The sequence below is a fragment of the Tursiops truncatus genome, chromosome 2 (genome assembly GCF_011762595.2).
Source record: "Tursiops truncatus isolate mTurTru1 chromosome 2, mTurTru1.mat.Y, whole genome shotgun sequence".
In the NCBI taxonomy this organism is placed as follows: domain Eukaryota; kingdom Metazoa; phylum Chordata; class Mammalia; order Artiodactyla; family Delphinidae; genus Tursiops; species Tursiops truncatus.
The window spans coordinates 136,705,121-136,721,276 of NC_047035.1; the positions used below are offsets into that span (position 1 = coordinate 136,705,121).

Sequence of the window (16,156 nt, forward strand, 5' to 3'; positions counted from 1 at the left end):
GTTTAAATGTCGGTGTTCTAATCCATAAAGTAAGACTTTGATAAATTCATCGTGAGAACAGTGTAAATTAAATAAACATACTCAGAGCCCCTAGCAAAGTGCCTGACAGGTGTAGGTGCACAATAAATGTGAGTTGTCATCCCCTACTGCCCCCAAGGACACCAGATGGAAGAAGAAAAGCCTCGAACTATCCTGAATGGCCAGGGCAAGTCAAAGATTGAGGGATTTTCTACAAAGATGCTCCCCAAGTGGATAAAGCCACAGCCTCATTCACTTTCTGACACCCTCTCAGTGAGGTTAGTTGGAGATGAAACCTATCAAACAGACAAGGTATGCTTCCAATGCCATGGCCACCCCTGATTCTGTCTCCTCAATTTTTTTTGGTCATTCTGAAGTTTTTGAGGTTTCTTTTGCTTTGGATTCAGAATTTCCAGATTTGACTTGTTTCAGAAAAATTTAAGCCAAGCCATTAAAGCCTTCCTTGGCTAAATTAAATAAACTAAAATACACTGCAGTCTTCAGGAGACTCAACTGCTTTGACCTCCCCGTCTAAAACTGCAAACACACATGTGCGCGCACACACACACACACACACACACACACACACACACACACACACCCACCCACCACCACCATTACCATCACCAAGCATTTCTTTTTCTCTCCTCTGCTTTATTTTTCTTCTAAGGACCTGTTATTCTCTAACATGAAATATATTTTACTTTATTTTTATTTTCTATCTTCCTTATTAAGGTCAGAGATTTTTGTCTGTTTTATTCACAGTTGTATCCTTAGCACCTAGAACAGTTCACAGTACATGAAGAGAGTGACTGTATGTCCCAATTTCTCAGGGAAGGTCCCAGTTTATGCCTGTGGTATCTATTTAATTATTAGTAGCTTCTCTTTTCATTCTCTGAGACATCCAAGTTTAGCCAGTCAAATACACATAGTTGATTAATAATAAATATTTTTTGAACTTAATTCATAAATTTGACCAATTTGATACTTTAATTAAGCCCATCAACTCCTGAAACCAAGAGTTTTACCTTGATGTGAATGAAATGCATATGATGTTTTAAAAGCATGAGAGTGATTAATCTCTTATAATGGTCCTGCTTTCAAAATTCTCACAAGACTGGCAAACATGTTCTGATAAACTCAAGCTCTACACAGCTGTTAGCATTGAAAAATCCTAAACGTTAATGCCTTTATTGGTAACAGTGCCAAGAAGAGATACCTATAAAAATGGGATCCTGAGAGAACTTGGGAAGCTATGCTTAATTTACCTCCTTAACCAAATCATGAGAGAAATGAATGGAATTGTAAAAGCAACCCCGTTCACCTGCCCAGAAGACTGACATCAGGATAATGTCATGTAATAGAAACCAGAGGCTTCTCTCTTAAAAATGAACTACAACACACCCAGTTAGTGTCTGGAAACAGCATCTGGCCTGTGGGAAAGCATCTCGAGATGGCAAGAAGGACTCATATTTCCTAGTCTGTGTGAGATTTTAAGGTTGGGTAGGTAAATTTTGTGTTTCTATTTTCCCAAGTGGACCATTCCCCAAACAGAAGGAAACAGCCTCTAGGCAAAAAGTGGAAGGAAGCGATCCACTTCTGTCTGATGATCAAGGCAAGACAGATGGAACTTTGACTAACGCTGCAGTATGTCCATCTCCACTCCAGAAACTACTGTAGAAATTACAGTGGGGAGGGGGAAAACCTTCCCCTCAATACTCAGGGATATGACTCAGGCATGGAGCTCTGTAATAGCTATCCTGAACATCAAATTTCTTAGACTAAGCTTCACCTGAAGTCAACGGGGAGACCTCCAGTTTTTCAGACCCTGAAGTCTATGTGGTACTCTTAGTTCCTTAAAGGGAGTCTCTTAGGGAGTGTAGGCATCCAATGTGTATTCAAAACTCAAGGCACCCTTCCTGAAACGCAAGAAAGCAGCCAAACCACAGTCCATGCAGAGCCTCCAGCCTCTACCACACGCGCAGGCCCGGACAGAATCCCTGGCAGCCATTTGAACTCCGGCGGCTCTCCCAGATGTGCACCTCATTTTAGCAGAACATGGCCCCGGCCCCTCCACCACCACCACCACCACCATGCTTCTTGCCCATGAGACATCCGAAGCACATCAAAGCCTTTGGCAGGAAACTTCCATGAATGTTAAACGATGTCCCCATGATGGGAGGCAGGGGAGGAGATGTGGGGAGCAGCCCCAGCCCATGGAAGTTCCTCTCCAAAGTCTGCAAGCTCTCAGTTTGTGTGTGGACTGCCCAGCCCCCTGACCCCAGAAACGAAATCCAGACTCACTGTGGAAGCTGCCGATGCTTCTAGCCTCTGCCGCTGCCATGACACGCTGAGCGGGCCCTTCTGGCATAGCCCTTCCTGACAGTGAATGGGGGAGAGAGGGGGGCAGGGGAAGAGAGAAGAAAGGGATGAAGGCATAGGAAGGAAGCATGGAAGGACGAAAGCAAGGAGGAGAAGGGAGGTGGGTATATCCTTAACTGAATGGCCTGTCTCTCTTGGCCACAGCTTCCAAACACCTCTCCCATGTTACTAGAGAGAAAGGCTAACTGCATCAACTCATCCCAACTGCCCTCACTCAGGAGTCCATGGCTAGGCAGATACACCATCACACCACTCCTAGTACACGACAACCAGCTTCTTCCTTTGTGAGCCACCAAGATCCAACTGGTTTCCCTCCAAGGGTTCTACTCCTGACCAGATGAGCCTTCCAGCCAACTGACTCTCTGAAAAGAGGTAGATTTTTACCTAGAATTTTCATCCCTTTAGGTCAAGAAATAGCACCTTCTCCAAAACTTCTGAGGAAATATTTGTCTTCAGCAAAAAATCACTGAATTTATCACTACTTTTAGGCGTTTCTCTCCCAGATGCCCTTTCCTGCCTTTCCAATTTAGAAAGGAGGTGAGCTAACAGGACGTCATCTGTATAGAGCCTCAGCCCTCTTCCTCCTTGCTGTCAATAGAATCACCATTTATTTTCCCTGTTACCACTTGGGAAAAACCGTTTCCCCTCAAAAAGCCTCTTGAGAAGTCAGAGGAGGGTGTGTGTGTCAGGCTGCCTTAGAGAAGGAACTTATGGTACCTTAGCAATAGCATTTTTCAAGCACCTCCCAAATCAAGAGCTGTGGACAGAAGATGAGACACAGTCCCTGCTCTCAGTCAAACCAGAGGCAGAGAAGCACAGGAATGAATCAAAAAAAATAAAAAGAAGAAGCACATTCAGGGCTTCCCTGGTGGCGCAGTGGTTGAGAGTCCGCCTGCCGATGCAGGGGACGTGGGTTCGTGCCCCGGTCTGGGAAGATCCCACATGCCGCGGAGAGGCTGGGCCCGTGAGCCATGGCCGCTGAGCCTGCGCGTCTGGAGCCTGTGCTCCGCAACGGAAGAGGCGGCAACAGTGAGAGGCCCACGTACCGCAAAAAAAGAAAAAAAATAAAGAAGCACATTCATGAAGCAATACATCTGTGTGTGTAAACCAATAGGGCGATGCCAAGGAGACCATCCCGTGAGGACAACGAAATGGGCATCACTGGGTTTTGATGGCAGTGAGGAACAGACAGAGAGAAAAAACAAAGGGGGATATGAGAAAAAGAGCACATGGGAAGTTGGGAAGAGAAGACGTTATGGGCTGAATTCTGTCCTCCCACCAAATTCTTATGTATTAATCCCCAGTACCCCAGAATGTGACTAGATGTATAGAAAGGGTCTTTAAAGAGGTAGTTAAGGTTAAAAGAGGTCATCAGGGTGGGTCCTAATCCAATATGACTTGGGTGCCTAGAAGACTAGGACATTTGGACCCAGACATGTACAGAGGGAAGATGATGTGATGACACAGGGAGAAGACGGCCGTCTACAAGTCAGGGAGAGAGGCCTCAGAAGAAACCAACCCTGCTAACATCTTGATCTCAGACTTTTGTGGTACTTTGTTATGGCAGCCCTAGCAAACTGATGCAGAAGTCCTTATGAAACAATGGGAATGAGCAAGTGCCGTTGTGGAATGAGGGACAGGCTGGCTAGGTGTCAGGGGGCTTCTTGTGGGAGGGGACAGGAAGGAGACTGGCAGAGTGCAGGGTGAGGAATGTATATTTTTGAGAAATTATATTTCCCCAAGCCTTTAAACAAGCAGGCAGAATGATGAAAAGTTTGAGAAGTATGGGATGGAGGGCTCTGAGACTGAAGGTGCACACACTGATCCAAGTGTTGGTCTGATCAGGGTGTGAATTAGGATCGTTCCTGCCAACATTCAAAGAACAAGTGATGCTGAGGTGCTATGAAGAAAGATGTAACAGGATTTGGTGAAGAATTAGGTACAAATGGGGGACAGACAAGTTCAAAAATGACTCCTATTCCGGGAACCTCCCAAAAGAGTTTTTGTTCATGCCAACAGACTGCTGAGGAGTGGCTATTTGAGAAGTAGGAGGTCACCACGGTGAGTAGTATCTCCAACGAGACAAGTTTCAATCACCAATGAACTGTCCAGGGGAGACTTACTGGTTAAGCAATCAAAGAGAGAAGAGGTAGAAGCTAAAAATGTAAATTCAAACAGCTTCTGCACAAAAGCAAGAAAGGGTTATAACCATGTGAGTGTGTGAGCTTTCCAAAGTAGATGTCTAAAATGGTGGCACTAGAACTTCCAATGGGAAGGAGAGAAACCAGTGGAAGAGGTAAAGAATGGCTATAAAGGGGAGTAGATCATAGAGCATCATTAAGGCATTGAACAAGGATGTTAAGCAGTGGGGGAGTGGAGGGGCGGGAGAAAGAATGGGGCAGTTATTGATAATGTCATTCAACAGTTAGTTCAAAAAAGGATTAGACTCTTTAGAGGAAAGAAATCTGAATTTGGCCGTGGTGAAATAATTAGTGAACCCCAAGATGCAGAGTCAAGGAAGGGGTAAGATCAGAAGCTTAAAAATTAAGACAGAAGATGAACACAGCCTATTAGAGCAGTTGAGGAGACAAATGAAAGTTGGAGGTGGCAGAAAGGTCAACTGAAGAGTTTTCTTTAAAGTAAAAGAGATCATAGAAGACAGAAAGAAAGACTTCAAGATAGAGTGAGACAAACAGTCACAGCAAGAGGTGGGCTAGAAACAGGGCAGGTGACAGATGGTGAGGTGTGAGGGAAGTGAGAAAGAATGCAGATGTGTGAATCTGTTGATATGGAGAGGGTGAATCTGGCCTAATATTTCATAGCATTACAAAAATACATATTTGACACAGTTCCTGGCATAAGCATAATAGTTCCTTAAATTACTCTGCCACTTCTAACTTTAAACTCTACCTAACTTTATGGAGACAGTACTATACTGTTAGACCATTTAAAATGTCTATTCACAAATGGCCTTACATTCTTTAGAAAACCTTACTTAGGAATCAGAATACGGAAACCATCTCTGCCCTGCCCAACTTTTTTGTGCAATCTGAGGAACACCAACTAATCTCTCTGAGCCTCGGTTTACTGGTCTGTAAGTAGGAATAATAACAATAGCCTGGTTGACCTCAAAGTCCTTTGATGATGACCAAAGAGAAGCATTGGACCTGTGAGATGGGAGACCAACGTTCTTATTTTAACTCTACCACCAAATAGATGCATGAGCTTGAGAAACACCTGCTCTTTCTCTGGAGTTCAGTGTCTCCATCTCTCAAATAAGTGGGTTCAACAAGATGACCTCCAAGTTGATTTCTAGCCAGGATTTCATGAGTTTGCCAGTGTAGATCGCTTACCCAAATTTCATGGCATTTATCAAGGGCTCTCACAACTGGCTTAGGAACAAAAGAGGTTAATGGATGTAGGAGGACAGTCCAATTGGGTGGCTTCAGTAAGGGGAGAGAGGAGGATTTAAGCAGAAGACTAGGAAGCCAAGAAGTCCTTGCTATCAGATCAATAGGGATATATCAGAATTTCTTAGCTAGATGACACTGACCATTTGATTCATCTGACTCCCTTGCTCTGGCTTCTTCCTCATGTAACCTTCTCAATGTGGTCTGGCTCCCCACACAGGCTGGCTTACTGGGAGTGAATGCTTTGATCACACAGCCTTTCAATAATCTGGTCCCCTGTGCACATTAATAAATTGTCCTCCTGGTGCTAACTGCAGTCTCATGGGTGTTTTAATTATTGTGAGACATTCTCTCAGGCCTTTTCACTGATAAGCAGATGTTTGGGCCTATGGTAGGGAGTCAGATCCTGTTGGCTTTTTCTTAGGTGACACCACTGCATTTTACAGATATACCTACCCAGAATCCCCACATACTGACTATTGGTACCTGGCAAGTGGGGACCATTACAGGACCGTTAAGGAATAATGGCCGTTATTCCTTACCCATCACAAACACTTGGCATAGGGTAATATATTTTTTAATTAAGCACTTTTATTAAGCGCTTTTTGTGTGAAACATCACTGTGATAAAAATGGAGTGGGTTCCTTTGCCTTTAAGGGAATTTATGCTGTAGAGGGCTACAGGACATGCATGTACCCAAATGACTCAAGGACATGACTAACTAAATAAATACAAAGATCAGGAAGTTGGGGATTGACCCATTGAGTAAGAAAATGATCAACTTCAAGAACAAACTGGGCCACAACTCAAAGTTCCATCCTGGCTACAGAGGCTGGAGAGCATGACTCAGTGGAAGAGAGGTTGTCATGGTGATTGGCAGAGTGGAAGAGATGGCCTACTGACAACCACTGCCAATCAAGTTTGGGATGATGATGAACTTTTTTCCAGAGTGCACATGATCATCTACTAAGCAGACTATACTGCTGGTGATGGTGGTAATGGTGGTGGTGGCAGTGGTGATAAAATCAGCAGCACCCAAGCCAACAGTTCACAAAGCTCTTGAATATCCATTATCTCATGTTATGCACAGGAATGAGCAGTGGCCATCAAGTTGCATATAATAAGAGACAAAAAGGAGGGAGGACTGGGCTTTAACCAGCCTTGTCTCTATCCCCAAGGCTCTAGGGCACATGACCCTAACATCTTCCTCTAGGGTAATAAGGGGCATCACACACTTAGGAGGCCTGGCCTGGAGAATGAGCCCTAGTTCTGAAGGTCTTTGTCTACCACAGAATTCATGGTTATGGTTATGAAAAGTTAGCTTCTTCTTGGAGCTGCCAGGTCTGAAATGGGAAAATTCTTCCTCTGACCAACTAGAAGTGCTTTCTTTTTCCTCCTGGGCTTCCAACAGACCAACTCCAGTAGTCTACATCCGTCCCGGAAGAGTGAGTGGCTTTGTTTTTATCTCCCTGAGTTCTCTTAAGTAGGCTCTTCTCCCCTTCAATGTTAGGATCTGGCACCAAAGACCATAATAGGAAATACCTTGGCTTGTAAGTAACTTTAAATTATTTAAAATTTCTTATACAGATGGTCCCCAACTTATGATAGTTCAACTTCAGCGTAGCGTGAAAGTGATATGCATTAGGTAGAAATAGTACATCGAATTTTGAATTTTGATCTTTTCCTGGGCTAGCGATAATGCAGCAGGATACTCTGACGTGATGTTGGGCAGCAGCAATGAGCCTCAGCTGCCGGTCAGCCATGAGATCACAACCCACACACTTACAACTATTCTATATCAATACGACCCTTCTATTTTTCACTTTCAGTACAGTAGTCAATAAATTACATGAAACGTTCAATACTTTATTATAAAATACACTTTGTGTTCGATGATTTTGTCCAAGTGTAGGCTAATATAAGTGTTCTGAGCACGTTTAGGGTAGGTGAGGCTAGGCCCTGATGGTCAGTAGCTTAGGTGTATTAAATGCCTCTTTGACTTAGGATATTTTCAAGTTACAATGGGTTTATCAGGAAGTAACCCTATCGTAAGTCAAGGAAGATCTGTATATAATTTCTACCTTATTCATTTACATAGAATAATAACTACCATCTATTGAGTGCCTAATAGGTACCAGGCAATTTGCATACATTATCTTATTTAACCCACACAAAAGAAGAAATTGTTCTCATTTTTTTTTTCTGAGATGAGGATCTAAGGCTTAGAGAATTTAAGAAAATTTCCTGAGGTCACATAGCTCATAAGCAGAAGCTCAGGATTCAAAGGAATATCTCTCTGCTGGACTCCAGAATTAGCGGGTACTTTGCCCATTTTCTCCTGGGTTCTTCCCATCCCCACCTCAGCTTTGTCCTGTGGGATGGGCTAAACTTAAAAAATAAACAACCGGGAGTAAAAACTCTGTTTAAAATTCTGAATATCAAACACTATGTTGACCCAGTCCTCCTCCCTCTCCTCCTGTTTAGACTCAGATCACAAAGTCCTGGGCTTTGAGGATTAGGAGAGAAATACAGTCCCCTACTAGGAGGAAGTCAAGGGAACATACTGTTCTCTTTACATGCAAATATCTTTTTCTGTCTGTGTGTGTGTGTGTGTGTGTGTGTGTGTGTGTGTGTGTGTTTTGCGGTACGCGGGCCTCTCACTGCCATGGCCTCTCCCGTTGCGGAAGGAGCACAGGCTCCAGACGCGCAGGCTCAGCAGCCATGGCTCACGGGCCCAGCCGCTCTGCGGCATGTGGGATCTTCCCAGACTGGGGCACGAACCCGTGTCCCCTGCATTGGCAGGCGGACTCTCAACCACTGCGCCACCAGGGAAGTCCACATACAAATATCTTAATTACAGCTGGTAGAGAAGATATTTGTATGGAAATTTATGTATTTTTATATGTTATATACTCAGTTTGTCATTAAAAAAAAAAAAAAACCCTTTATACTTGAGGACTCCAAACTGGGTCTGTTATAATACTCGCCACTGTCAAGTTATAAAGAGGCTGCTATCCCCACCGTCCACAGGAGCAGAGAAGGATAAAGTGAATCAACACCCTGCTGCCTTCTCCTCTCCTTTCTTGAGGTTGGGTTCCAGTATAAACATGCCTCATGTTCTTGAAACTTTCTGATGAGGATTCTGCCTGTCCTTATTTTTCCGCAATATCTGTCCCCATGGAGATCAGGCTGACTATGATAGCATCTATCCCATGCCTGCACCACTGTCACTGACAAAAGGAAACAACTAGATTTCAATATTACAGGGAAGTGAAACCAAATTCAGGAGACCCCTGGAAACTGCTCTCAGAAAGAGGATATAATGTTTTTGGCATGTCAAGGGAGGGAGATATTTATATCCCATTGATTCCCCTCCAGCAAATAAAACACAACCAACTACCTATTTTGGTCTCGCTGAGCATCTTCACGTTTTCCCGAGTGTTATAATGTCTGTTTTATAATATAAACTGTGTTTATCTCCTCTAAGGATATAGGAAAATATAGACTTATTTTGCAGCAGGTAAAATTCTGGCTAGACATAACTGAGAACTTCCCACTTCTAAAGGGTGTTACGAATTAGAAAGAAAAATATAGATAAATCTCTCATTAATGATAGCTTCCCTTTGCCACAGCTGGAAGGAATAAGGGGGAGCCAGTGGAATCCCAGGAGATGCACCGGAATAGAGCAAGCAAACTATCTGTCGGGAATGATTCTGAAGTTGTTCTGTCTGGGGCCACAGGGGTGAAATAGATGACATTTAAGGCTCCTTCCAGCTTCATGTTTCTTTAAAATTGAATGATTTGGCATTTGTTCATCTGTTTTTAACACTCTAGGGATGCAGAATGGACTAGGTGGCCTAAAATATGCATTTGTAAAAAATCCATCCCGACCCTCCATTTCACTGTTATTCTTTTTCAAGCTTACAGTACAAAACGGATAGAGGCTTTGAGTTCCCAGGCCCTAGCCTCGAGTTCACCTTTCCCAGCCCCACTAATTCCGATGGCTTCTCTTCCACACTCCACTGCTAACCCCACAGCAAACAGCCTTATTGTCTCTTCCCTGGACCATTGCCATGGCTTTAGTGGCCTCGGGTCCCAGCCGTCTCTCCTACATGCCACTGCCTGATGACTGGTCCTCACAGAGCCTCATTTACACTAAAACAGATGACAAACTTCCCATGACTGTCCTTCAGTTACCCACGTCAGAACAGCTAGCTGGCCTTTCAAGAGCTGCCATAGTGGTCCCATCCTTCCTTTACAAACATCCTTCCATGCATCTTTCATGTACCTTCAGGTTTGGCTGGTTGAGTGACACACTGTTCCACATCACTCTCCTGGTTTGCCTATTTCAAAACTATTTTTATTCCTCCTAAAATTCAACCCACTGACTGCCTCAAGACCCAAATCATCCGTCTAATTACATGGGCTTTTGAAATTGGTAACCCTATTGTGTTATGGTGGAATTACAAATTTTCATCCTGTTTTATATTCCCTATGAAAATTTCATTTCCTTGGGAATACAGATCACATTCTTTTCATCCTTGCACATAGTCAGGGAATTGTATTGAATCCTGTCCCCAGCACATGGATCTTCTCAATGGCTAGGGTATTTGGCACAAGGGGAAATAAACCAGCATGGACGAGTTTAGCAAATGTACAAAGTGGATCACTCATCCTAAGGCTGTATAAAGGCTCTAACACTGACTTGCTGCTGGAGAATCTCAAGGTCTTGAACACATCACCAACCCTCTCCAAGGCTTAACTATAAAACGGAGGCCAATAATAGCTGACCTGGAAGATTTCAGAAGACCCTCTTCCTTTCCCAGTAGAGCACTAAGAGGCTGGTGAGAAAGTGCAAAGCTCCACAATCAGTGTAAAATGAGCATGCCTCCTTCAGCTGGTTTTGGTGTGAGGGCTTACATGGTCAAGCAGGGAGCCCCAGGACACAGGAGAATCAGGCGGGATTCCAGAGCAGAGTTATTCATCCACTGATTCTCTGCTGCTACCATTCTGGTTGTCACCTCTGTCACTATTAGGTGTAGCTGGAACACATAAGATCTGCCCTAGATCTTAACTGGGGAGCCTATTGAAGGGATCCCGATGCTTGGCCCTGCAGGGCATGGAAGCCCTTACACAAAAGTGATGCCTATTCAGGCTCCTCTTGGTCTGGCCTAATCCACTTCCTGCCTAACTCTGAATTCCCATTCTGACTTCATTCATTCTTTCATGCATTTGTTCATATGTTTATTGGGTGTTTGCCAAGTTCTAGGTCCTGTGCCGGGCACGGAGGACAGCAGAGTGAACAGGAAGGTGCACCCCTGGCCCTCTGTATCAGTAGGATCAGAGCACCAATCTCTTACACCCCCATTCTTCCTGTATCAGCATACCACCTCCCCTCCAAATCAAAACATCTGAAAACATTTCTATTCTGGAATTCCAACCTCGTCTTCTTCAGGACTTTCTTTAATTCCAGATTTGAGCCCTAAACTCTTAGTGTTGTCTGATATTCTGAGAAAGATATAATGGTACCAAAACCCCACCCTTGTCAAAGCCAGGTTAAAGGCAGTCTCAGAAGTGTATGAGTCAGTGACCCACACAAGGAAAAGGGATCTGTCATGGGGCATAGTCTTAAGAAGCGAGAACAAATCGCTCTGGCACTCACTCTGGTGCAGAGATGTTTGTTTTCTCTCTGTAAATATGTAACAGGAAATTAAGCAGTTCACCTTTGTACATCATTTTCATACCACCTGTGCATGAGCCAGATGGCAGCTCTTTGTTTTAAAAAATTAAAAAGGAAAGAATAGAAGGAGGAGTTTATCTCCACCTCCCCCTCTGCCCTCCTATACACACCCTGGAATCTACACTGGGCAGATGAGCGCATGTGCGCACGCGCGCGCACACACACACACACACACACACACACACACACACACACGCCTGAATTATCTGCATTTAGCTGTGTTAGGTACCAGAAATCAGCAAACTCCTAGGCCCAACAGATTTCAGTAACGTATGGTAGCTGAGAGGTGCAAACCTGTCCCGGGTGTCAGCTTGCAGAGAGAATCCTTCAGCGTTCTTGCTATCTAATAAATCACTGTATTCCCCCAGAGTCTCAGCCGGTGTACCAAACAAAAAAAATCTTTCATAAATCACCTGAACATGGACTTAGCTCTAAGATTCATGAGCAAGACCATATAAACACAGACCAGAAGAACAGGCAAGTACTGATGACCCAGTATTTCTATTTAAGTTGAAACCTTGGGAAGGAAATTTTCCAGAGGTGGTCAACATAAAGGCTCTGCTCCTTTGGGGCAGCTACACGATCCCAGTTTATTTTCCAGTGGTCATGAGGTCCTTCTCTCTGACCCGAGAACTACATGTGGAAATAAGATTATCCCTGAGGTTCTCCTGCCTTGGGTGTGAAGGGGACTAAGGAAAATAAACAACAGTTTATCCTGTAAGTAGCGTATTCCAGGCTCTTTACACAGATCAACTTGCTTAACATCAAAAATAACCTGATTGAGAGACCATGTTTGTCCTCATTTGAAAAACGGGGAAATTAAATAGAGGTTTTAGGAAAGCACATTGAGGTTCCATGGCTGTTAACGGCAGTGTTAGGATGTGAACATAGGTAACATTGGGCCCAAATACAGAACTCCCTTGTCACCTTGATGTCCTCCAATACGGATAATAAGACTTCACAGTTTATTACTGATATGACCTCAGGCAAGTCTACTTCTGCCTTTTGTTTTACAGAAGGTGAGGGAGGTGGTGGGACTGTGTACACATGACGACCTTGTGGGCACCTGTACTGAACATGAAGATATGACACAAGCTGCTCTTTGAATATGCAGAGTATAATATCTACCCACCATGAGTGGATATGCAGTTCTCTGATGGTGCATTGTGTTTTTACTGCAACAGCTATCTGTTTTTGTTTTTAAGTTTTTGGCTACACCCCATGGCATGTAGGATCTTAGTTCCCCAACCAGGGATCGAACCCACGCTGCCTGCATTGGAAGGCAGAGTCTTAACCACTGGACTGCCAGGGAAGCCCCAGCTATCCTTTTTTTAATTTTATACTTCCTTGGGACCAAAGACACACATTTTCAGGCCAGCTGGCCTCTGCTTATACCTGGCTTAGAACTCATGAAAAGGGAACTGTGGATACCTGGTATGTGAACATTTTCCCACCTCACTCTCCCATCCTTGAATTCCAATCTGCCCTGGAGCCCACAGAAACAAGATGGATTTACTCCTTGTAGCTCTCCCAGGTATAAAGAGCAACAGTTCACAACTGTTCAAGTCAGGGCACAGCAGGATCATTTGGAGATGTAATCTTTTTTTTCTTCTCTCTTTTAAATCAAAATCAAGAAGTATCAGTTGCATTCCTTGAAGCAAGCTTAAAGTTGAGTTTGCACACATTCTGGTCAGATATTGTTTCCCAACACCCTGGTAAAGCCAGTGGAGACCAGATTGGTATAATCAAACATCTGCCTCACACAGAAAAACAATGATCCATCCCTTGCTTTTATCAACACCAACGTAAATCTGAGCTCAGCCAGACAGGCCAGCAAACCCCATTATGCAAAGTGCAGAAGCAATTAAACGGTGCCAGTTCCAGCTGGACTCAAGAAATCTATGACCCATGGGCCCTTAGTGACCACACCGATGCCTCTCTTGGAAATGACTGGAAAAAAAAATTGGTCTAGATGCAAAAGAAAGACTCCACTTTGATATTTCCTGGCAGGTCTGCCCTGCCCATCAGTCTGTGCCTACTGCTACATCATGCTCCTTTTTCCATATCTAGGGATGTTGGACTGGGCAGGTAGCTAGAGAAACTGCCCAGTTTTCTGCAGACTTTCTACCTTCGCTACTGTTTGGTCTACTTTGCTTCATATTCTCATGATGGTCTACCATCTGCCATCTTTTGGCCGTACCATGAACTCGTCCATTTTTAGCCACAAAAGGAATTTCTCAAATATTCCATTTTTCTCCAGGTTATGGCTAAAATAAAGTGTCTTGAGTGATCCCTTATAACGTCTGGGCAATGTCGTTTAGGCAAAGCCATCGAGAGCATCCAGACAGAATTGATTAACAGATGCCAACCCCAAACCCACAGCCTCCTGACCCACCGTGCTCAGGCCAAAAAGACATATATCTAGGTCCTTTGATTCACAATATGATCATTCATTCTGTACAAAGAAGATGAGGGAAATGGCTGCCATGCCTCTCAACCTCCAAAACATTGCCCCACCCTCTCCTTATACACCATCCAAACTCCTTACCCATTCAAAGACCCCAAAGTAAATCTTCCATATATTTGAGGCATCTGCCTCCCAATCAACTTGCAGAAGTTATCCTATCTCTGTATACAGGTTGCACCCATATTTCTCCTTTGGGAATAAATGCCACTCATGCCCACCCGTCCTTTCCCTGGCAATAATAACATTGTCAGAACCACTCACTGATCCGTGGGAAGATGATTCCCAAATACAAAGGGGAGCAAAATAAGACACCTATTAATATAAAGTAGCTACTTTTATAGAGGTAAAATTGAACGTGATATCTCCTCTCACAATCAAAAATCTTTTCCTAAGGCCCACCTGTACCTCTCTCCAAAGTTGGCAATGAGAACCTGCTTCCTTCCCTCATCTTTCCTATGCCATTTGGATAATTCTGCTCAGCAATACGTTAACCATTTTTGCTACTTTATGTTGGGTTCTGACTTCTTATCAAGATCTACCTTTGAAAACAAGCCTATAAGCTCACCAAATGATGTTAAAGAATAAAATGTGTCGTGGGTGAGGCTGGATACGGAACTCAGTTGAAAGATGTTAAAATGTAGCACCAAGTTGAGCTTGTCCACGTGAGCATTTGGGGATATATATGTGTGTGTGTGTATGTATCTGTTTGCATGAAGAATGAGTATTGATGGAAGTAAGAACACAGTGCATTATGTCATTGCAATGTAAGGATACAGTCAAGTATCCCTATCCAGGTGGAAGGGAGGAGTGAGCTATCCAGAGAATAATTAACAGGTATGTTGAGATGCAGGAGTGGCCAAAGGATAAGCATCAGATGTATATCTGGGCACAGATGTGTATATGTGTGCTCCGGAGTAACAGGGTTAATGGACAATGACAAAGACATGTGAGAAGGCACTAGCTCTGCCACGGATTGCTGCATCTGGAGAAGCCACCTTACCCTGTAGTAATCAGTGCTGTAGACGTCTCTGGACATGCCAAAGTCTCCGATCTTCACCAGCAGGTTAGCTCCAACCAGGCAGTTCCTGGTGGCCAGGTCCCGGTGCACGAAATGCTGGGAGGCCAGGTACACCATGCCAGAGGCAATCTGACTGGCAATGTGGAGCATTTGAGAGAGCCCCAGCTCTCCTTTTGCCTGGCGTGGCTGCCCGTCCACAAGGATCATTGCATCTGGCCCATGGGCCCTGTGGGGTTAGTGGGAGAAGAGAGGGGGCAGAGAGAATTAAGGAGATCAAGGGGAAATGTCTTCTTGAGTTCCTGTTCTCTGGAATGCACCACAGAAATGAATGAGATCTCTTCTCAGTCTACTTATGGACTATTTCTATCTACCCAAAATTATACTCTGTGAGTATGGATATGGTCAAACTCCACAACCAGATTCCCAACTAAGATGACAGCAGACATGCTTTAACGAATCAGGGAATGAACCTACTCTTGAATATGTTATGGTTATCCAGGGGCTTCCCAGGTTCTTGATGTCTACTACAGAACAATTAATAAAACAATTAACTCTTACACAGCCCTTACTATGTTCCACACTCTGCTCTAAGTATCTTAAATATTATATATTAATTCACTCAATCTTCCCACCCCAATTTTGAAGAGAAGGAAACTGAGGCACGAAATGATCAGATCACTTGGTCAAAGTCACAGAGGTCCCACAGTGGCCACATGGGTGACATGTGGCTCTGGAAGAGAGTTTTAAACTTTAAGCTTCCAGAGGGCTTGTTAAATACAATTCCTGGGCCCCTACGATTCTGATTGGCTAGGCAGAGCTCATTCATTTGCATTTCCCAGGGCCGATGCTTCCAGGGCTGATACAGTCCACATTTCGGGTAGCAACGCTCTTCAGTCTACCTCCTGACCTCTCCACCACACTGTATAGGATTGGATAACTTCTATTAATGGCAAGATGGGATGAAGAGACCCTGTGACCCTGAGGCAGAGACCTGGGGAGCCACAGCACCTGCTCCATCCCAAATCATGGGCCAGATTTGTTATCCTAGCAACTTGCCCTGTCATATCAGTCACTTTTAGTGTTCACTCTTTTCTCTAAAGAGCCCAGTCAGCTCTAACCAC

The 16,156-nt window shown here is 44.1% G+C and overlaps 1 protein-coding gene across 4 annotated transcripts in view; it reads right to left on the bottom strand.

The window, feature by feature from the left end:
- Positions 1-16,156, bottom strand: part of NTRK3 (neurotrophic receptor tyrosine kinase 3) — a 388,119-nt gene that overhangs the window by 40,545 nt on the left and 331,418 nt on the right. For all 4 annotated transcript variants that reach the window (XM_073801379.1, XM_073801378.1, XM_073801380.1 and 1 more), the window contains one exon: positions 15,018-15,261. In XM_073801379.1, the coding sequence (XP_073657480.1) occupies positions 15,018-15,261 (244 nt within the window). The remainder of the gene's footprint in view (positions 1-15,017; positions 15,262-16,156) is intronic.